The following is a 22550-nucleotide window of genomic DNA, read 5'->3' as shown; positions in this document are numbered from 1 at the left end:
AAACCGCTGTTTATGTCTATTTACAGCAGCGGTTATAAAATTGCTAGTATAAAATGCTGCGAAAACATTCATTTTGTATTTGACGAAAATCATTAGATTTGGTCGAGTTCCAAATACGCTATAGATTGTTAGTCATTGCAGTTGCGGCCATCGCTTGTCAACACCACCTTCTATCGCTAAAAACCACTTTGCATTTTGTCTTTGCCATCCGCTGTCCGCTAACAGTTACCACCTTTGCGGTCTCATGACTCGATCATAGTCACCATCTTCTCATCACCATTGTCATTGGCCATTGGCCACCACTATTATTAGATTTTATATTGCATTTATTTTACTCCAAGCAAAAAAAAAAAAAAATCTTTTGTACTCACCAGAGCAACTCCAAAACATTTTAATTATATTGCATTTCTTTTACACTGAATTTCTTTTACTTTATATTTTAAAAATACATAAATTTTAAATTCTAGCAATCATATATCCCTAAATGAGTTCAGACTAAAGATCCCACATGATCTCATCACAGGACATTACTGACTTTGGGTCGAAAATAAAATAATGCTTTTAACTGCACAAAAGAAAATTTTAAATTAAAAAAAAAACTTTAAAAATTTGATGTAAAGTATTGGTTTTTGAAAATATATGTGTTTGGTTGGAATACAAAATAGAGCAAAATAAAACAAAATAAATGTTGTGTAAATTATTTTAGTTCATTTTTAAATTAAATCAAATTCATTCAGCTTTGAGCGAGAATTGTTTATACAACATGCAAGCTCACTTGATTGTCTCCCATCCCCACCACTACTCGCCGGCTGCCGCTGCCACCACCTCTTGCAACCGCTACTGCCTACCCCATCGACCACCACCATCGCTAATCATCACCACCACCAGTGGATAGTGCACCACCACCATCGGATGTCACTATCCGCCGTTGGCCGCCGCAGCCAGGCACCACCATTATTATCATTTTTAAACTTTACACTACATTTATTATTTCAAATCAAATAAAATAGGGATTTTTACATACCTAACATCTAAAACATCTCTATTTACTTATCTCACACCTAAACTTTAGTTTTTACTATTTTACCACCTTAAATATTTTGCCCTCGTCAAACATAACACTCCGTCTAGCTCCGTCAAAACCAATTTGCCAAAAACAGAGTTCCCAGCATCCGCTTGGCCTTTAGCGCCTCTCCCACTACCATTCATAATAAAGACAAAAATACAAATAAAGAAGGCAAATCTATAGAATCACATATCAGCTTAAACATGAATTTCATTGCTTAAAGTGGATATGGATGAAGATTCATAAGTGGATTCTTGATTTTTCATGGTATAAAATTTTGACTGAAAGAATGATTTCATTCTCACAAAAAAATTCTTAGCCGATGGCAAATATTACTGAGAAAATTTTGGTGATGAGATATTATCGCTTCTTCCCCAAATAAAAGTGTTCTTCTTCAATAAAGAAATTACCTGCTTTGGCACTTCACAGCATCGGCGTGGCAAGATGAACCTCGGTCCGATGGGAAGGAGAGAAAGGGAGATAGCTGGTTGGAAATGTTTCTCGTGCGCAAAACCATGTTTTCGAGTAGAAGAGAAGGGCAGCAACTCCGTCTCTCAAAATGGAGGTTCTATTCAATGTGAGAGAGATGCTCTGAGAGCTGGTTCTTGCACGCAAAACCCTTTTTCGCGAATTTGTTTTGACGGAGCAGACGGAGTGTTATATTTGTTGACGGCTAGGTATTTAAGGTGGTAAAAAAGTAAAAATTAAAGTTTATGTGTGAGGTAAGTAAATAGAAATGTTTTAGGTATTAGATATGTAAAAACCCCAATAAAATAATCATTCAATTTTATTTATTTTACATTCATCCAAATAACTTAATAGTATTCTTTCAACATTATTTTTTTAATATTACATTCATTTTACAGTCTATTTTTTTTAGCCAACAAAGCAGCCCATTAAGTATTCATTTTCATGAAAATTAAATCACAGCAATGTCACCGTGGATTTTTATGGTTGACAAACTCCACAAAGTCAATTGCGACAACTTGCCAGGTTTGGATAAGCACTGGCTGATTACTCGCAAGGTCTCACAGCTTTATCAGCATTAGTCCACTGGTCTAATCTTGATTTTTTTTTGGGACATTTAGGCCATTTAAGGCAAACTCACACATAGACTCGAATTCTGGACCTCTTAGTTGGAAGCCTAAGCTCTCAACCAATAGGCCAAGGAGAGTTGTGTAGTCCACTGGTCTTTGATGTTTGGTGATCGTGCTTCAGAGAATTCCATTATAAGAAAAAAAAAAGGAAATTATTTTTATAAAACCTGAGCATATTATGTTTTGATTTTACCCTTTTTTTCATTGCTATTTTAATTTATAACTTATTTTTATTTTTATTAAATATTTTTTTAACACAAACACAAATTTTATTAAAACCAATAAAAAAGTATAAGATGCCAAGAAACGGAACGAAACAAAAGCTACATAAGATACAAAAGGGTTGCAACCCATCGGGCTCAATAACTGGCAGAGACTTCCAACTACTATGAAGCCAGGCACAGGCTGTCCAGTTTAGATCAGAGAGCAGTAACATGCCAAGTAACCATCCCAACCGAGCAAGAAACTCACCGCCAAAGGTTGCCACAAGCCACGGCTACGGAATAGTGAGCCCGAGCCACATCATTGCCCAGAAAACTAAAATGGCCAACTAAAAATAATAAACGAAGCTCCAGTGAACCGACAACCACCCAAAGCCAACCAATGCACAAATTGTCACCACCACAAGAAACCCACAACCATAGAGAAACAACAGCACAAACCCAAATTACTTTCTCCCACATTTACCCCTCCCACGGGAGGAAACAGAAACAATGGGACAGTCATTCTGCAAAGTAAAATCAACCACAGGTTCATCATCCCTGCTAGTCTTCGAAGAGGAATCAGATGAGCATTGAAGCCAATCAAGTTGCAATCTAACACTCTCCCCCGAATTGACACCCACATGAGCAACCAAAGCCTTAGGAGATACTAAATTAACAGGGACGTCAACAAAAGTAGGAACAACAGTACTAACCGATCCCTCACTCACCACACCTGAAGGTGTAACCGAGCAATCCCCACCCAAATTACCAGGGGAAAAAACATTAGGGATGCCAGACTCACCCGAATTCTCCACAGCCACACAAGGCATAGTAGTACCAGACAAAAAGCATGGGGCAGACACAACACCCACATCAGATAACACGGGATAAGAATTAACAGCACAACCCAAACGACCACAAACACTAGCACAAGCCCAATGATCATGAATAGAAGGTAAGACCCCAGCCACAACATCCTCAGTAACCTTCACAGAAGACACAGCGGCACCAACCTCATCAACATAAACCAAACCGATCAACAAATTAACTAGCAAAGGGGCAGGAGAAACCGACTCCAGAGATCCCAAGTCAAGAACAGGTGTTACAAACGATAATGCGTCAGGGGACAAAACAACAACAACATCCTCAAGATTACCAACAACACAACCCAAAACCTGCTCCACATTCTCCGTAACAGAAGGGACAAGGGACTAAATTAGAGCTTGGGTTAAGAGCAGCATTAGAGCCCACATTAATCACATTCATCCCAGACAACGCACACGGAGTGGACACAGGTTTAGGAATATTTTTTAGATGAGGATGCAAAATTCGGCAATCATCCTTCAAATGTCCTAATGAATTACAATGCATACAGACGTGGGGATATCATAAAAAATCACAGATTGTATATAGCCCGTATTGGTTGAACCCACCCAAATTTTATCAGAGTAATATTTGGTGACATCCAATTCCACGAGAATACGAGCCACCGAAGGACGGGAACCCGAAGCAGTAGTTGTGCCGATTTTAGCGCTCAGCCAAAGAGAGAAACCAACCCAAAGAGGATCCTAGGAGAGAAGAGATGGGGCATAAGATAGGGAAACGAAACTCAGATAGGAATAATCGGGGAATCAACCTCAACATCAAAATTAGGGGACCATTTCACCACTTTCATAAAACAATTATTCACAAAATAAGATCAATGGGAGAAGATACGACAGTAATCAAAATCGTTCACGAGCTTAATCAAAACATTTCTAGGGTTAAGAACAGTGACCGAACAATCACCAATGAGTTTCAGATTAAAGAAAAACTTTCGAATGGCATCGATAGATGGTCGCTTTCCATGAAACCGACCAACCAAAGCAAATTCAAACGACGTCGCAAGCGATGAAACTTCTTCCTCTGAAATCAACAATGCCGACAAACCCCGGTGAGAAGAAATATGCAAATCAGGAAAAGGAACCGAAGACAAAGAAGCCCCAGATAAGGCCTCCTTAAACGAAAAATCCGGAGAAGCTCCGTTCAAAAATCCCAGGTCACTAAGCCAGGCATTTGCCATTAAGTCCAAAAAAGAAAACCAAAACATGCAAAAAAATCAGGGAAACTAGAGTGGAGAAGCTTCCCTGAGGCAAAAAATGACGGCTAGAACCATCCTCGCAGCGAAAGGCGGAGCAGGGAAACAACCCTAGCAGAATGAGCATCAGGGTCAAATCTTTGTGAAATTAAAGCTTGCGTATATTCAAGTATAAATAAACATATTTTTATTAAATATTAAGTAAATTAATTTATGCGGTGATTAAAACAACGATAATGGCCAGTGGTGGCCTGAGGTGATAGCTAGTGATTAATGCTAGAGATGACAATTAGCCGCTGCTAGTGGCCCAATAATAGCTATTTTTAAAATTACTTAAAATACTTAAAAGTTAATTTGAGTATTTTTAAAAATAAAAATATATGAAAAAATACTAATAAGCATATATTTCAAAAGAAAACAATCCTAAACAGACCCTAATCATTAAAATTTTATCTGATTAACATACTCTAAACCCTAAACATTAAGGCTTCTTTTGGGACGGCTTTCTTACTTCTTCTTAAATTAGCTTTATAGTACAAAAATTTAATTTTGTATTAAAAAACTGTTTTATGAAATAGCAAGAAAGCCATCCCAAACGAACCCAAAATCAAAACTAATAATAAGGCTAATTACTCAAGAAAAAGAATGGGCCTAAATTGTCAAGATTTTTTTTTTCAAATATTGAGAGTTGAAGTGTAATTTTGATGTACATAAAATTTATTATCAGGGCATCGATAATAACTTTCATGATCTAAATAAACTAAGTGGTTGTTTAGTATATATTTTTTCATATTAAAAATAAAAAAAAAAAGATAAAAAAAATAGTGATTTCAAACTACTCCAAATTATTTGGCATCCACTTGAAGATCATATGTAACCATCATAAATGACTCAACACCAAAATAAATTATTTGGTGTGAAATCTTTCATACAATTGTATAGCCAATCAACAAAATTAAGCTCCAAAATTTTTAATTTTATCATTTTTTTTGTTTAGGAAAAGTCAATGCCTTGACCAAACTATATCAATATAAAAGTTAAAATATATAAGATCACCAAAAAGAGCTAGCTAATTGCATATGGTAAACATTCCTAGCTCGAAAATGAATACTATCAATCAAAACATATGCAAGAAGACAAAGGAGAAACCAGCCACGCACAAAAAGTTGCAGAATTAGATTCACATAAATGTTATATTTGGGACAACTTTTTTACTGCTTTGCTTTTTAGACCGCAATTATAATTTTCTCTTTTGCTTTTATGACCGCAACCACAATTTCTATTTGATCACTATTTTTTATTACTTTAAAATTTTATTTTCTCCACAATAATTTTATAAAGCAATAAAAAAATGTTCCAAACCAAACCAAAACCAATAGAAAGTCATTTTTCATCTATAACAGGAGAGACCATAATGTCTACAAATAATGAGAGGAGCCTATCATAATAAAACCTACAACAAAATATACAATTTTAAAGACTATATAAATGCGGAAAAGAATCATAAAGGACTCAATCCAACATCAAATATTCCACAGCCTAGGAAGAGAAAAAGAAAGAGGACATCCGAGAATCAAAAGAAGAATATTACCATCATCATAATAAAGTATCCTTAGTAATTCATTCACTTACAAAATTATTATAGAGAAAATAATTTTCTAATAATTTTTTTTTTAAGAAACGAAAGATAATGTTCAGTCAAATAAAAAATATGATTATGATCTGAAAAAATAAAATAATAAGAAAGTTATTTCGAAGCCTCAAAATAGTTTTAAATCAAATCTACAAAACTTTTTTGAATTTTCATCTTTGTGCAATTTGTGCTCTACTTGTTATTTAACTTTAACAGTATTAGCTAATAGTCATCCTGAAATTCTTTAAATTATTTAAAAATATATCTTCTTCTCCCTCCAATTGCAAAAAAAATAACAAAGAGATGATAAACAAATGCAACTTTTTTGAAAATTTTATTATTATACAATTATAAATTATAAACATGCAAGATCTGAAGAAAAATTATTATAATTTAGGCTTTTTTTTTAATCTGTGGCTGGTTTATTGGGTTGCAAATGTCAGTTGTGATAAGAACTTGTACTGCAAAAGGCTGATGCAGCTAAGTTCCAAACGGTTTCTTTGTGATTTGTATCGATTGCGACAGCTTAAATAACAGCCATTTTTTGGCTGCATATTCTGATTTCTACACCTGTAACTTCAGATAAGAATCAAGTGGCAATTTCAAACAAATTCAAGATTTAGACTTTTTTGGGATGGCTTTTTTATCGCTTCTTAAAACATTTTTATAGTATAAAAATTTTATTTTTTGTACTAAAAATTTGCTTTAAGAAACATTATAAAAGTTGTCCCAAACAAAATCTCAAGTTCAAATAAGGATCAATCATATTTATTTTATTTTTACTGATGCAAAGATAGAGTTATATTTTTATATCACAAACAAGCTAACGCAAAGAGAAAGTTAATTCAGTTACAAAGTAGAAATAGTTTACCCCATAGCTTGCATTATTCACGCATAGTGGTCAGACTTTTGCTGGATAGCAGCCTCCTTATACTTTGAGATATATTATAATCGATCACCTCATATATATATATATATAAACAAAACATACATAAAATTCAATATATTACTATTTCTTGTTCATGTGACTATTAAAAGACAAAAAGCTACACAACTCTCCTTGGCCTATTGGTTGAGAGCTTAGGCTTCCAATTAAGAGGTTCAGGGTTCGAATCTATGTGTATGTGTTGTGTGTGTGAATTTGCCTTAAATGGCCTAAATGTCCCAAAAAAAAAAAAAGACAAAAAGCTTACAACAACTGCAATGGAATGAGAGTCAATCAATTCATTTCACTCTTTGATCTAGTGGGTCCTCTATAAGAGCTTAATTTTAATTGGAGCTCATTTCAATTCTTCTCTCTTATACTGCATAATTGATGCATTAATCCTTTTATATTATCAATTTGATTAATATTGAATTTCTAGAGGGCATCTTTAATTATATGCAACATTGAGGATTTAGCGAGACACCTCATAATGATTTCCTCCCAAGCCTTCCCTCATTATGGCTGACTCATATGAAGCATAGGAGAAGCACCACCGAAATGCAAGGGGAAAAGTAGCATTTTAGTTATAACATATTTAATTATGCAAATAAATTTAAATTGTTAAATAAAATTTATTTATTAGAAAAACAAAGTTAAAATTTTTATACCTCAAATTGCTCAAGTAGGATGACCATGTGTAAATGTATTTGATAGTGCCTTTGTGATGGTATGATTAAAAAAATTTGCAAAAGAAAATTAGATTTTCAAACTAGTTAAATTATAGTAAAGATAAAACTATATTAAATTTGTAATGGAACAATACAAAAATAACAATTTTGAATAGCCTCGCCAACATATTGCTAAGACCCCGCTTTATAAGATGTACTCAAGGATCCGTTCTCTTCATATTTTGAAGACCCAACCTCCTTAATCACCAAACCACCTGGTTTTGATATGTCCTCAACCCATTTTTTACAACCTCACACTAAAACATCGCTTATGATTAACTCTTTTATGTATAATTGGAAAGTCAATTAGTGAACACAATGACTAGAAGACTATGTTTTGCATGTTTTCAAGAACTAAATGGAAGGAAAAAACTCAATGATGTTTAACTACAACATGTTGGGAAGATAAATGATAGAGTTATTTTAAAGATAAAAATTGATCTAATGTGCTTTAACTAATAAATGTGTGTTAACGCTATGTTGAAAATTTTAAAGATACACAAGATGGAAAATCTACGAGCATTAAAAATAGCGATGAAATGATCTTAGAGTTTTCTTTCGCAGTGTGGCATATAGGATATTTGGTATATTTTTGTATGAAGATGCTCATAAAGCATATTGAAAGTGTGACAACTTTATGGTATGTTTTTCTTTTAACATGTGATATACAAATGGGAAAAGTAGACATCTTTTAAAATAATGGTAAACACATTCAAATAGTGCAAAAACATTGTAATTACAAATCGAGGGGTTACCCCACCAGATTTAACTGAGTTGGTGGGTGAGCGTGGTTGGGAACCTCCCAATCCATGTTCGATTTCTCTCTCATGCAGCGCGACTCTTTAAATGAGGAGAAAATAACTGTGTGGCCTTGCACCTGTAGGGTTGGTTACTGGTAGACCCACTGAGGGATTAGTTACGACGCCATGCGCCTCCTTTGGGGTGACTGCGGTTAGATACCCTCATTCAAAAAAAAAAAAAAATCGAGGCGATGATATGTGGAGAAACATGAAGTGAAAGTAGGCGGAAGCCAACATGACCGACCTCCAGCAGCGTGGAGGTGGCAATAGTTTGTAGATCTAATGGCAACTTTGTCATAGGGAAGACAAGAAGCAGCTATACTTGATGGATAAATATGTGGGAGGAGGAACGTCGCAAGTGCATACAAACATGGTAGGCTCATGGCCATCAGAAGTTCGTAAGCATCGTCAAAACCCCATTGGAAGTCAACTGAAAGAGGCTAAGGCTTTGTTTGAGACAACATTCTTATTATTTTTTAAAGCAGATTTTAATGTTATTATTTTTAAATTAGAAAAATTGTACTACAAAATTTCTTTAAAAAGCTGTTCTAAACAAAGCCTAAAACAGTTGATTGCAAAACTTATCGCATAATCACAACGTTCAAATAGTATTGTAACATAACATAAATGGAAAGTTTACTATGCATCCTACTTTAGTCTAAGAGCTTAGACTCTCATTGCAAAATCATGCATTCAAGAATGGATATGCAACGTGGTTGTATTTGGTCTAAGTTAATTAAGAGGTTTGGTATCAATTAAGAGATCTTAAATTTGAAGCTTACCTATATGATGTGTGTGTGACTTTATTTTAATCGACTTAAATATCTAAAAAAAAAAAATGTACATGAGTTTTTTCAGATAATAATTTTATATTATATTTATTTTTAAAATAGTCTAATGGCTCTAAAAATTTTATCAAAATATATTTAAATAAATAATTTTAATTTGCATATATATATATATAAATTATAAGTAATATATATATATATATTAGTTGGCCAGTTCTGGCCCACCATTTTTCCAATAAAAAAACCGTCACTTATGAAGGCAACCGTCACAAGGCAAACACATAAAAGACAAATATCTTCCAATATATATAGATAACGCTAGCTCTGCACTTCATTTTTTATCATTTTATTAAGACGATCTCTATTGGTCGATCTGTGTATCTAACGGCCGATTTAAGACTTTAATTTTCTGGGCAAATATAATAAAAAATATTTGTAAATTTTTTAAAAATTAGATAAAATTAGTTTAATTTGAAGATGAATTATTTTATTATCTTATGATTGATTGTCATTTTCTTTATTCATTGACTCACATAAATAATATACATTATGAATTTGATTATAATTAAAATAATAAATAAATTATTCAAAATTAAGGTTGGATAGCTTTCTTAACAGCTTTTTAATATAATTTTTTTTAAATAATAAAAACAAAGTGGGATAATTTTTTACCACTTCTTTTAAGAGATTTTTTAGCTACAAATTTATTTTAAAAAATAATAATAAAATTATCCGAAACAAAGTTAAACGAAGATAAAAAATCAAACAACAATCAAAATAATAGAACATAATAGGAACATTTTGGGTAAATAAATAAAAAAAATTGAAAAAAATTGAAAAAAAATTTGCTTACATATCTTGCTCAGAGTTTTTGTCAAATAAATTTAAAATAATGAATTTTTTTAAATGATTACCTAATAAAATTTAATTGCTGATAGACATTATGCACATTTTAAAATATATGTTTAATAATTTAGCAATTAATCAAACTAATTTTGATCAAAATTTAACCAGAGTCAAAATTTTGTAGAAGGCATGGTAAACCATAAAATTTTATAAACAAGTCCCTTTACTTTATTATATTACATTTAGTGAAGTATAAGTTAACAAGTTTAAGGTTTCTAAGATCTGACCCTCTATTATATCTTTTCAGGCACACAAAATTATTATGAGGTTTTTTTATTTGATGCAATAGAGGAATGCAGAAAGGATGATTACAGTTTTGAATTTTTAGATATTTGATTCATGATTGAGAGTAAAATAAATACAAAATTTTTTTTTTTTTTTTTTGAGGAATTTATAATATCTTAAATGTTCATATTCAATGAATTCGGATTTCATTCAAATTAGATTAATTTAGAATACATGGTTCTCAATGGCCTCATGAAGCCCATTAAGACTATGCTATCTTGTTCTTAAAATCCTCATTTTTGTTGTTGTGAGAGTCCTCGCACCGAGTGATTATTGTGTTCGGACACCAAGCGTGTCCAGAGACCAATAAAAATGTGTCACATCACTACATGCTCTGTACCGAGCTCGGTATCCTTCGGTACCGATAGCAGTACTGCTCGGTACCGTTGTCCGAACACTAACTTTTCTCTCGCATCAGCTATGGTTGCCATTCCCCATCATCATAGACATTTATGAGCCCACTTTCGCCATCGTCTATGTCCTCGTGCTCGCTATCATCCTCGTCGTCATCGTCCCCACGGCAACCTTCATCATGTTTGTCATCACTTGAGGCCACTTGTCACAACCGAACTCAGCATAACTCGTATACCAAATGGGTCACATTGTGTCGGATCGCAATAGTTTAGGTCCTAAGCTCTATTTGGAAAAAACTTATTTCCATTTTCGTTTATTTTCAGAACACAAAGTCATTAAACTACAATTTAAAACACAATAAACATGTTATCAAATTTTCATTCATTTACAAAAAGTTTTATTGACAAAATATTCATATAGGCAACAATTATAGTATAGAATTATCATACATCATCATCATATATACATCATAATTGTCACATGAATCTACTAACATAAAGGCATAACTAACCTCTAGGAATCTGTAACATCGATCTACCTACTCATCCTACTCCTTTCTCTTCCCCTGTCCTGAAATTAATACATATAAAAAAGTAGGTATGAGCAGACCACAGCTTAGTAGGCTACACGAAAACTATCTAAATTCTTAATAACAAACAAAAAAAGTAAATAAGTAAATAAATCTATAATTATGGAAGCATAAAGACATACTATCCATACAGAACTTTCAACAAAAGATTCAGAACAGTGTAAACATAATTATTCAACCAGATAACATAAATAACACACATTCACAAGTAGTAGAAATAACACATCATATTCAATCTCTAAGCCCATCATATCGGATTAGTCGCTCATGCTTTTATACCTCCCAACATTTCACTAATATAAAACAAATGCAAAATCAAATTCTTATAACTCATTATATGCATAGTACATTAGTAATAGACACTTAAAACTCCCAGCGCATAGCACATTATATCAGGCTCTTATGACTCATGGTGCATAACACCATTTATTCATTTAGAATTCATGCCCTTATACCTCCACTTGGATGCACATAGGCATCAATAAACAGTCACTAGTATTTTATCTTTCACATAGATTCAACACAAATACAAAAAATATCACTCTTTCAACAAATATAAATAGAATTCAATACAGAAGTATGCTGAGTCATACATTTCTAACTGAGAAGTTAGAAATTCGGGATAAATTTACATAGACATTTTAACAATGACTTAATTATAAAACTATTTACAAATAACATTTACAATAATATTTTGGGGCTTTTATCATTCTATAACAACTTATATTAGAATTTAGATACATATCTGAATGCTTAAAACTCCATATGAATAGAAATAGTCGGTGAAAGTTCGCTATTTATAAAATTATAATCACAGCGCTGCGGTGCTTGAAGGGCCAACATTATAGCACTCCTAAGGAATTCTATTAACTCAGAATATATAGAGTTTGGTGTCACAACTTCTAGATAGCCATCACTGTAACACTCTTAATGGTCCTATACATACCATAATACAAAGGACACAACACTGCATTGCTTATAACCCAGCATCCCAAAGACTTCCTTTTTCTTACTTAGAAGTAGAGAAGGCAGCGCTCCTAAGATATTTTTGTACACAAGAGCCCTATGACTCAATCTAATATAGAAAATACTTGTAATTGGTGACTAATTACACCAACGTGCAGAGAGTGATGACTATTTATTGATTTAATGAAAGTCACCTATAATAATAATTGATTTACTGATAAATGATAATTATAATGGATATGACTCATTATCAATTGGATGTCATTTCTTGTTGACTCGTATAATAAATCATATATGTATTAATAGTATTGATAGATAGAATCGTAATGTGCATAAATACATTGATATATGTATTATAATGGTTACATATACTGCATATGATACATATGATTGATATTAGATAAAATAGATAAGATTGATATATTGACACTTGTAGTTATAATTTCTTTTTCTAATTTATGAATGATCTTAGTAAAATTACTTTATGGATTTATTGATTCCTGTATTGACTATTGATTCATTGAAATTTTCTTGCTTTTGTTATTGATCATGTTGAGCCTTACACCTTATGAATAATAAATGATCATTGATGAGATTGAATGCTATTGACTATATTGACTGAACTAAGCATACATATTAGTTCTTTAGGCCTTGCATTAGAAGCTTAGTGAATTTGAGTTAATGTTGAGCTTTTTAGACCATTTTGTTGATTTCCATGATTTGAGGTCAGGGAATGGATTAGGACCAGATGGATTGCGGTTGTAAGAGATCTTCAAGATTTGCTTTTATTATTATTTTTCTGCATTTTCTTTTATTCTTTTATAGTTACAGGCTATTTATGGATTACCGATTGTGCTAATCTGCTGACTATTGTATATGTAATTTTGGGAGAATAAATATTAAAATATTTTAATGTATATGATTTGAGATGATATATATATTTATGTGTGTGTGAGAGAGAGAGATTTGAGACGCATATTTCAATCAAAATAATTGAGTTTTCACTGTAACTGTTATATTTTGGTGGAAGCTGCAAACAAATTTGAAAATTTCAAAATCAGTAAAAAAAAACCATATAAAACTCTCATTGCTGATCGAAAACTGAAAAATGTGAACACAGCAGCTTGGTTTTGTTGTACTATTTTCTTCTCAGTCAAGAATTCAGCAGATGGCGAAGAGCACATGTTCATCTCTCAACAAACCAGAGCCTTATTATTAATTACTACATTTAATGTAAGAAAAACTTTTTGGTCTTACAGGAACAAATAAACTAATAAAGGTTCCACTTTTACCGTCCATGCTCTCCGCGCTGAGTAGCTAGCTTTTCCAATCGAAGCTCCAAGGAAGAAGAAGAAAAAAAACGTACGAACTCAAAAAGGAGCTCACTTTTTCTCTTCTTGTCCTTTTACCTTTGCAACGGTCCAACGGACGCCTCAATGTTTTCCCCGCAGCCGTCTCAGGGAACGGCGGCGAAACTTCTGGCGACAACTCATCCTAGACACAACCCAACGCACCAGTTATCGACGCCGGTGTTGGTTGCAACAGCCCTTGCTGCCACCATCGCCGCCGCCGCCGCGGCTACTCTTGCTGTGATACTTTACCGGCGATTATCCCGTGGTCGCGCCGTAGCCACCGTGCCTTCCGATCTGAGGCCACCTTCCAGCCTTCTACGCCGCTTCTCTTTCTCCCTGCTTCGCCGTGCCACGTCCTCCTTTTCCCCTTCCCACAAGCTTGGCCAAGGTGGCTTCGGCCCTGTATACAGCGGCACACTCCCCTCCGGCCAACACGTCGCCGTCAAACTCATGGACTCCGAGTTCCTCCAAGGGGAGCGTGAGTTCCAGAACGAGCTCGCTCTCGCTGCCAAGATCCTCACCATGGGATCCTCCCCAGATCGCGGCTGGGTCGTCGTGCCTTTCGGATTTTGTAGCTATGAGAAGAGATGCGGTTGGTGGGGTAAGCGGCGGAAAGCGGTGGACTTAGAGGCTATGGATGACGGTGGCGAGTCATTGCCGTTGCGGAGGTTATTACTTGTCTACGAGCTTATGCACAACGGTAGTTTGCAAGATGCGCTGCTTGATCGGCGGTGTCTGGAGCTCATGGACTGGCGGCGGCGGTTCTCCGTTGTTGTCGACATCGCCCGCGGGCTTCATTTCCTGCACGTGATCTGTGATCCACCGGTTATCCATGGAGACATCAAGCCGAGCAACATCCTCCTCGATTCACGCCTCTCGGCCAAAATTGCCGACTTCGGTCTTGCCCGCATCAACTCGCCGGCCCCCGACGGCGATCAAAATCTGAGCGAGGAGGAAGCCCAAGGAGGCGAGATCGAACAGAAATCTTCGCAAAAAATTTGGGCGAAAGATGAGAACTGGCAGCCAGATATTAATGTCGGTGGAGGCGACGATGATGCGTCGGCGATGGGAGAAACCGCCGAAAGCACGACGACCATAGGCTTAGATGAGAGATGTCAGGAGGAAAACGATACTTTTGCTACTAGGGTTTCAGAGGCAGAGCTCATAGCTTCGCCGACGGAGACCTTGATGCCCCTCGACGTGGTCTCCAACTCGGAAGTTGGGGGTTTTGATAGGGCAAGCGTGGACAGCGGGATTGAAACGGTGGTCTCCACCAGCAGAAGGAGCGGCCGCCGGAAGGCCGTCCCCACTGCAGGCACTGGTAATGGTGTAGGGAAAGATTGGTGGTGGCGGCAGGACGGCGGCGCAGGGAATCCCGAACCCGGGGGCAGCGTCAAGGATTACGTGATGGAGTGGATCCGCTCGGAAATTAAAAAGGAACGGCCAAAAAGCGAATGGATTACTGCATCCACATCTGCCGTCTCCGCTGAGGATTGCCTGCCTCGCGTAAATGGAAGAACGGACAGGAAGAAGCAGCAAAGAAAACTGGAATGGTGGGCTTCATTAGACGAGGAGAGGACGAAGAAGAAAAGCCGGCCGGCACGGGAGTGGTGGCGAGAGGAGTTCTGTGAGGAGCTCACCAACAAAAGTAACCGAAAAACCATCATCAAATCAAAAAGCAACATCGAAACAGTCGAGCGCCAATGGTGGCAGAATGAAGCGGAGCAGCATCACTCTTCGCAAGGGAGGACGAAAAGAACGAGGAAGAAGAGCTTTAGCAGAAGCAGCCAGACAAGCAATGATCAATGGTTGGATCGCATCAGTAAGCGGAGCAGCCGAGATTGTATGGTCGGGGACATTCCAAAGAGTTGCACGGTGAGCAGCACACCCAGCATGAGAGGCACTATCTGCTATGTTGCCCCTGAGTATGGTGGAGGAGGGCCTCTGTCGGAAAAGTGTGACATTTATAGCTTTGGTGTGCTTCTATTAGTTATCGTCTCTGGCCGGCGGCCACTGCAGGTCACCGCATCTCCCATGTCGGAGTTCGAACGAGCTAATCTCATCTCTTGGGCAAGGCAGCTTGCTCATGTTGGGAGGCTCCTTGATCTCATCGATCCCTCTTTGCAAGCGGTTGACAGGGAGCAAGCGCTTCTATGCATAACTGTAGCCCTCCTTTGCATTCAGAGGTTGCCTTCTCGCCGTCCATCCATTAAGGAGATTGTAGAGATGCTTACAGGACAGTCTGAGCTCCCACATCTTCCTCTAGAGTTTTCTCCATCGCCGCCTGGTGGGTTTCCATTCAAGTCTAAAAGAAAGGCCCCTCAGTGAGTTCAATCTTTTCCAGTAAGCTTTAGGAAATGTAATGCTGGTAGTTGTTGTACATTCATCATTTTTGCTATCAATATCTAAGAATTAGAAAAGAGGAAATAGCAGAGTGTTTTTAACTTCAAGTTCGCTAGAATGACATAAACATTTAAAATGAACTATGAGGAATGCTGAAGGAACATGTATGTCTTCTTTATGCATGGGTTCTTATCAGTAAAGCAATTGAAAATTGAGAATAATTCAGAAGATATCCATGGAATTTGATACCCAAATCCAAAAGATATTGGCAACTCTAGGAGAGATTTTGGGAAATTAGAAGCAATCTACTTATTCTATTATTTCCTAAGAAGTTCTCTAACCCAGGATCATCAATTTCTTTACTGTTGCTTTGAATAAAAGAAGGTAATTAGATCTGATATGTAACATAGAAAGAAAAATCAAAATATGTAAACATTAAGACTTAGGGGAGTAGGATGCATGAACCATTCAATACTAGACCAATCATCGACTTTGATATTATTTGTTAAAGATTTTGGACAAAATAAAATTGAAGTTATTCCAAACATAAAAGTGGTCAAATCACAATAAATTTAAGATCTATTGGTAAAAGTCAATCCTTTGGTATTTCTTTACCAACATATTTTTAATTATTTGATGTGAGACTAAACCCAATAATCCAATGTGCCTTCAACACTTTTATTCTTGCTCTAGTGTTTGTTTAAGATCCCAATGATTCCAGTTTAGTTTTTTTTTAAATGGAATAACTTTGGGCCCTTTTTCTGAGCATTTTCTTCCATGCAAGTTCAACATTCTTTGATCTCGTCATTGTCTACCATTAATTTGTTCATTTTAGCCACCTACAAAAATGATACCATCATACCAATATTTTGGTTTTTTATTTTTGAGATAATATGTTTGTTTTTTGTGGTGATTTGGGCTTAGTAAATGAGCAAGTTGTAGGAAATGTTGAAATTACTATCTATATCAGGGATTGTTTGGAGTTTTTTTTTTTTTTAAAGTGAATAACTACCGATCCATAAAATGAAAATAAAAATTACAAAGTGGTTGAATCTTTTGTATTCATAAAGACTACTGACTTTCTTTGCTGATCATAGGGATCAAACCAAGTATTGTTCAATGAGAGGAAGACATCTATATAATTTGATTTAAGTACATGTCCAACAAAAATGAAAGAGAAATGAAATAAAATTGACATAGAAATATACATCAATTTGGAACAACACTCAAAGTAGCATGTTAGGAGATAGAGTATGGAGATGCCAACATCAAAATGTGATGGTGCCCATAAAATCAACCAACACTTTTAATGTATAACATCCATCCATCATTTTTAAAATAGCAGACAACTAAGGGATCCAAGACTTGAGCAATAACTCACCGGGAGTTTAAGTCTTAGACTTCTTTGCAAATGCGAAATGGAATAATTATTAGGTGTATTTTTTATCTAGTTTGGTATCTATTGAACCTGGGAGAGGAAAGATAAACTTTTGAAGTTTCTCCCATATTTAAATGATATAGTTTATAATCTTTTGACAATAGGTTCATCACATTATGAATCTTTATTTCTTTGAATTGAAAGTAGTTTCAGAAGTCGATTCCCTTGCCTTTATATTAGAATGTGAATGGCAAACCTCCACTGAAGAGTGCAAAAATGTTGTTAGACCCTTCTTACCTTGGTTGATAAATAAGATTGTAACTTCCAACATCAACATTTGGCTCAATCATCATATCCTCGCCTTTAGATGCAATAATGTTTGAAGCTAGCATTTCATCTTGAGGAATGGCTTAATCCAAGAAATGACAAGCTGATGCTTCTTTATGAATTTTTATCAAGATCTTTATCAGAGATCATTTCAAAATTTGAGCAATAACATAATCCAGATGTTTGTCATATATAAAAGTGCTCTCATTATTAACATTTTTTTATTTTTAGAAGAATTATCCTTCCTTATAAGAGTTGGAATCTAAAAAGGGGCATTATCATTAACATTAATCATGCACAAAGTATGGTTCTTATAAAAAAAAAAAGTGAAGTGACTAGAAGGCTTGATTATTTATTCGTTCTATGGGCATCCATACACAAATGAAACCTAAATAATTTAGGAAACTAGGCTATTCATAAGGAGAGAAATTGATGTGGGGAGATCATTGAAGAAACATGAGCAAATAAGAAGCAAAGAGCTCTTAGGGATCAAAACCGCAAAAACTATTGGAATTCCAAAAAAATTCATTCATTCTTCCTATTTACAATTGTTATACTTATAATCTAGCAAAAGAAACCTAGAAGGTTCTAGAAACATGTACAAAATTATAATAAACTAAATCAAATATCCTAAGGAACATTTTAGCAGCTAAGATGCTCTACATCATTCTCCTTTGACACAAAGAAAAAGGAGCAGTGACAGAGTCGGGGAAGACGTTGAGGCTGAGAGTAGTGAGGTGGTCCTTAAGGAGGAGGTGCTTGCCAGCGATGTTGAAGAGGCGGCAGAGAAGCCCACGTAGCTTGGCGAAGCAAATGAGCTCGTAGGAGTCGAAGTTCGAGGGCTGAAGAGCTCGGTGATACACATCTTACGCGCCTGATGCCAGTAGAGTACACAATCATCAGGGAGGTGGTCGGGCTACATTGGATACCATAATCTATAGTATCAGACAAAGATAATGTATTCCTCGGTATTTTTGAAGGGAGCTATTCAAGCTATAAGGGACATTGCTGAAGAGGAGCGCTGCTTACCTCCCCCAGACAGACGGGTAGACAATAGTGGTGAGCAGGAGCTTGGAGACATACCTGCAGTATTTTGCTTCATAAACATCTAGGGTATGAGTCAAGTGGCTGGTTTGGGCAGAATGTTGTTACAACACTTCATATCACTCGGCCTCTCAAAGAAGTGTTGATTAAGTGGAAGAACTTACCTAACTATGATGCCACTTGGGAGCCATATGAGAGGGTGAAGAATTAGTTTCCCTCCTTCCACTATGAGGACAAGGTGGTTCTTTGGGAAGAGAGTATTGATTGACTGGTCTAGATTTACAAGAGGCGGGATAGGGGAAGTTCTGCCCCCCATCTCTGCCGCTCCTTGATAATGGGGTCCACAAGCTTATTTAGGGGAATTAAAGGGGGATTTAGGATGGAAAATTCAAATAAAAGGGTCTGTTTTAAGATTTACCTAATGATTGTATGCTTAAGTATGTTTTGGTGGCTAGGGTTATGTTTTCATCTCAGTTTTTGCTGAAATTTTCTGGTTCTTAGTTCTTGTTTGGGCTCTAGCGGCATCTAGAGCTTTGGGAGAGCTTGATCTTCCTCTCTAATAGAAGACTTATTGTATCTTGTTTGTCTTCTTTCGTATTTTATTAATCTAAAGGCTATTTAGGAGTTTTGGCCACAAGATTCTTATATATCTCCAGTTTTATATTTGATGAAATTTCAATTTCAGCCATCAATTTCTGCATATGTTTCATATCACATGCCTTTCTTGAATTTGATGTATATCTATCGATGGCTCCTGCTACATGATTGATATAATGTCTATTGCATATTATGGTATAGATTATCATGCCATCTATTGAAGCATAAAGAACTGAATCCATGTATATTGTCTCCCACTTTTCATAGAGATACTTATAAATTTCACCTTAAACATATGGACCATGCTTAATACTTCTTAAGTATAATAAGCCTGAGGCAATATCAACTTACCAACTAATTTGTCACAAGTAATTCAAATCCCTGACATGATAAACTCCTTTGATAACTTTTGCTTGACTTTGTTGATCTCTTTGATATTTGCTCATTGTCATTGTGGGTCTCCTAAAGGATGTTGCAAGCAGGGGGTTATAATGCAAAGGGCATGATCACACTATCCATTGGGACAAGACGGTCATATGCCTTCACACTCTTCGCAACCAGGACAATGGGAGAGCAAATAGGATCATATATACGATTAACCATGGAGAATAGTAGTTTTCACCTACACACCTCGATGGTTAATAATATATATGACCCAATAATACGAGATTTTTTTCTATTTAATACATCAATTCGAATGAGGTTTATTTGATATGGGTGTCAGTTTTCCACGGGCATAAACCCCCATAATTAATTACATCTTAGGTCTCTACCTAAGAAAACTTTCGATTAGAGATGTTATATTATTCTCTTTGTGGGTTGGTGTATAATGGGGTATCTAGACTCTCATAATCCAAAGGAAGATATGTTCAATTAGGCTATTCAACATGCGAGGATCATATGATAACGCAACCAATTCAAAGACAAGAAATCTGGGAAGGAGATATCCATGCCATGCATGCGTAGGAGACAGATGGAGGCGACTTCATTCATGTGATGTGGATATGTGAGATTTATAGTCTATGAAGAATTGAGAGCTTACCTAACAATAAAACATGCAACAATATACATATATTGTCAACCTTTGACCCTAGATTTACAAAAGGATGCACTATACACCAAGTACTAACTCCTACGATCTAACTAATGCAAGACATCGTAAGAGGACTCATAACCCAAATTCCACCAGGCAGCCCTAACCTAGATTTATCACCTTGCTTTGAAAGAGATACTAGCTAAACTTCACCGAGCGTATCAAATCCATGCAATCTAGTCTTATGCAAATGCAAGAGTGGTGGGAGGCACATAAGATAAATGAGTATCAAACCTGACCATGAATGGTACTATGCTATGCAAAGTGAACTATCCATCTATGTTATAAAAGAAAACCTATGTGATTTGCCCCAAAGTTGCATGCATGGGTAAGGCCAATCAGAACGGGCTAATAGTCACTATGAAGTAAACAAGGCTTGAAATATTAATCATCATTTTAAAAGTGACCCATAAGGGATCATGCATTAATTTTGAAAATTGGTTTATTTTAAATGCTATGCTTATTTTTATATTGTTTAAGAAAATTTAACATCCTAAAGAGCCTTGCATTGATTCATCCGAGCCACCTCCAAACAAAACAAAGTAAGAAACTTATGAAAAACATGCAGTTTTAATGCACAATCAATAACATATCAATCATCAATCAACAAATAATAATTAATGGTCATAAATGCAGGTCGGTTTTATAATGCGCCTCAGGAAAATAAAAAAAGGTAGTTGAGCTCTATCATATATACAACTCAGCCTAATTCTATAGATGAATAAATTGGTGTGTGAGTTCTCCTACTTGGCCTCTTGCCTCTAAAATACCCACCCACCTACAAGGCTTTCCTAACTAAAATTATTTTTTTGAAAAATAAAAATTACATAATCACCCTAAAAAAATGTTACACAATTATAATAATGATCATAATATCAACATCAAGAATCTAGTCCTTAGGACCACATTCTCAAGGGCTTAGCATTCCTCGTGGTACCTGTTATAAAGCGCATTTATGATAATTATTTGAATATTTTTTATTTGTCCTTTGCGAATGTGGTCACCTACAAAAAATATTTTTATAAAAATCTAACCACTTAAGGGCAAGTTCCCACTCATCAATCTACAAAAAGAAGAAAGCAACAAAAAAACAAATCAAGTCAGAAACACATCACCACATCATCATAAATGTAAAATTGAAAAAAGAAAGAAGTTGTAAAATGTTATCTTAGCTACACTCTACCCTGGGATGCCTATAAAAAGTGTCCTATCCAACACCTAAGTGTGTGCAAAAATTAGTGCACCTAACTATCCAAATTAGGTAAGAGGTTCAAGTTGCAAGATCGAGTTCACTGTTAATTAGGCGAGCAACAATGTTCACAACATCCTCAAAAGTTTTACGCTATCCTGCATGTAATTTCATGCTTCTGGCGCTCTCTTTCTCTGTTTAATTCATGCACTCATTCATTCTTTATGTGTTCCTGTAATAGTTATCTGCGTTACATTTGCTATGCAAAATTGACTGAACTCTTTAGCATCGATTTCTTTGCCTTGTGTTAAAATTTTCATCTGAATTTTCCATCTTTTGAAACAAACAAATGCATTAGATCTATTGTTCAAAAAATAAACTCACGCCTTTCTACTGGAGTCTTTGATGAAGGTGATGTTAAGCCTCTACGAGAAGGCCCTAGAAATCTATATGTACAAGCTCCAACTTTCGAGTTTCGATTACTTGGTTCTTGTCTAGTCTTTGAGAAATTGACCTTTATCTACTTTCCAAAGATTTGATTCTTACAAAAAATAGAATCCAAATTAGATTAGGAAATTTGCTCATTGATTGTAAACATTCTTTTCTCTTTCTCACTTATCTGTTTCATACTTCCATGCTACGTGTGTAAGTCAGGATTTGAGTCCACAGTTGCTCTCATTGTGTTGATGCTTGAAGTCATGTAGAACATGTCATTCTTGCATCTTCATGCATTCAAAATCATACCCTCATTAAAATTGTAATTGCTATTGTTAAAGGTAGAATTGTGTAGTTTTTCTTTAGCTATTTGAT

General features: G+C 35.5%; 1 protein-coding gene across 1 annotated transcript; it reads left to right on the top strand.

Moving 5' to 3' along the window:
• The first annotated feature begins 13636 nt into the window (after positions 1-13636).
• On the top strand, positions 13637-16342 carry LOC110106712 (receptor-like serine/threonine-protein kinase At2g45590). Its single transcript, XM_020836691.2, has one exon. It carries the CDS (start codon positions 13854-13856, stop codon positions 16095-16097), a length of 2244 nt encoding a protein of 747 aa, XP_020692350.1. The 5' UTR covers positions 13637-13853; the 3' UTR covers positions 16098-16342.
• Positions 16343-22550: the final 6208 nt, after the last annotated feature.

The sequence above is a fragment of the Dendrobium catenatum genome, unplaced genomic scaffold (genome assembly GCF_001605985.2).
Source record: "Dendrobium catenatum unplaced genomic scaffold, ASM160598v2 fragScaff_scaffold_1583, whole genome shotgun sequence".
Classification (NCBI taxonomy): Eukaryota; Viridiplantae; Streptophyta; class Magnoliopsida; order Asparagales; family Orchidaceae; genus Dendrobium; species Dendrobium catenatum.
Note: the sequence above shows the minus strand (reverse complement) of the source record. Positions and strands in the feature narration are given on the sequence as shown.